Raw genomic sequence first — 1,321 nt, forward strand, 5'->3', positions numbered from 1 at the left:
GAAGTAGGGAATGATCCTCTAGCAGCCTGAGACCAACCTGATGTATCATCACCAAACCAATTGTTAGGCACTTCACCCATCTTATAATACCATTGTTCTAAAACACTGATAGAAGGACGACGAAGATAGTGAGTATGAACATTGCCTTGATAACTGTCATATCGTCCTTTCAGAACCATCTCCTCTTCATCATCAGGAAGCAGAGCATACATATAGAAATACGAACCAGAATACCAATAGGTGAAGGTGGAATAGAATGTGACATCAAATCGATCCACAGAAATACAGAGATAATGAGTCCAATTTATATTAGCAACTTGATTATGGTCTGGTTGAATCTCAAAGAGAATATCATTGTTGGATGAATCACGAATACTGAAATACTCACTATGTGGATTTCCTTTATTCGTTCTGAGAATCTTGTAGAATAATCCTGAACAGTCATTGAATGCAATAATAAGTGAAGCCTGAAGTTGAATAGATCCTATGACTGATGTGACTAGATATGAAGTTGAAGGAGTGGTAACAGTTGATATTCCAGAAATAATGCATGTGTTGGGATCAATGGACACTCCGTCAGGAAGTGCAGGTGAGATTGAACAACCACTTAGACCATGCATTGTAGGTGAAATATTCACTTCCTCATATTTAATATAATAGGAATACTGAGTTTGAGGATAAGAAATAATGGTAGGAGGAATACGATTACAAACAAGGAGCTGGAATTCATACACCTCTACAGATTTCGATTGAACATTGAATCGAATCCGAGAATACTTGGGAAGTGCTGTAATTAAATCCCATTGAGCCCATATGTTAGCTGTATAAGAGTGATCAGAAACAGTTAAAACGGTTTCCCAATTTGATAGTGTTGACATTGCACCATCAATCGAAAAACTCTTAGGACTTAACAAGTAGTATGTATAGGGCCACAAACGGAATGAATTAATTAGAGGAAGAGAAGAACCTGATATCTCAAAAGTGAGTGAACCAGGAGGAGAAGAGAGATAGGCTGCTGTAGCATGTGTATATGATATAGCATTGACAGGATTTGTGAATCCTGTAGCAGTAACAGTTAACTCATTTGGAACGACAAAACAATTGTTTGTTGAACTCATACCAGCCATTAATGAGATGAATCCATCAAATTCAATATAGGCAGAATAATTCATACTCAGAGGATGGACTTCAACAGCGATAATATTCGACACAGTCACATCAGTAGCAGGACGAATGAGTCCATGATAACCATACGATGTATAGCTTCCTGTAGCTACAGTACTGTTTGTTGGTGTTCCATCAGCCATGTTATCTCGATACA

At 37.8% G+C, this 1,321-nt stretch overlaps 1 protein-coding gene across 1 annotated transcript; it reads right to left on the minus strand.

Annotated features, from left to right (window-relative positions):
* Positions 1–18: 18 nt before the first annotated feature.
* On the minus strand, positions 19–1,127 carry JH06_5565 (hypothetical protein; the record flags this gene model as incomplete). Its single annotated transcript, XM_014669225.1, has 2 exons — positions 19–37; positions 91–1,127. The coding sequence occupies 2 exons, from the start codon at positions 1,125–1,127 to the stop codon at positions 19–21; spliced, it is 1,056 nt and encodes a 351-aa protein (XP_014524711.1).
* Between the last annotated feature and the right edge of the window lie 194 nt (positions 1,128–1,321).

This window comes from Blastocystis sp. subtype 4 (genome assembly GCF_000743755.1).
Source record: "Blastocystis sp. subtype 4 strain WR1 chromosome Unknown seqid_0864, whole genome shotgun sequence".
Lineage (NCBI taxonomy): Eukaryota > Bigyra > Opalinata > Blastocystidae > Blastocystis > Blastocystis sp. subtype 4.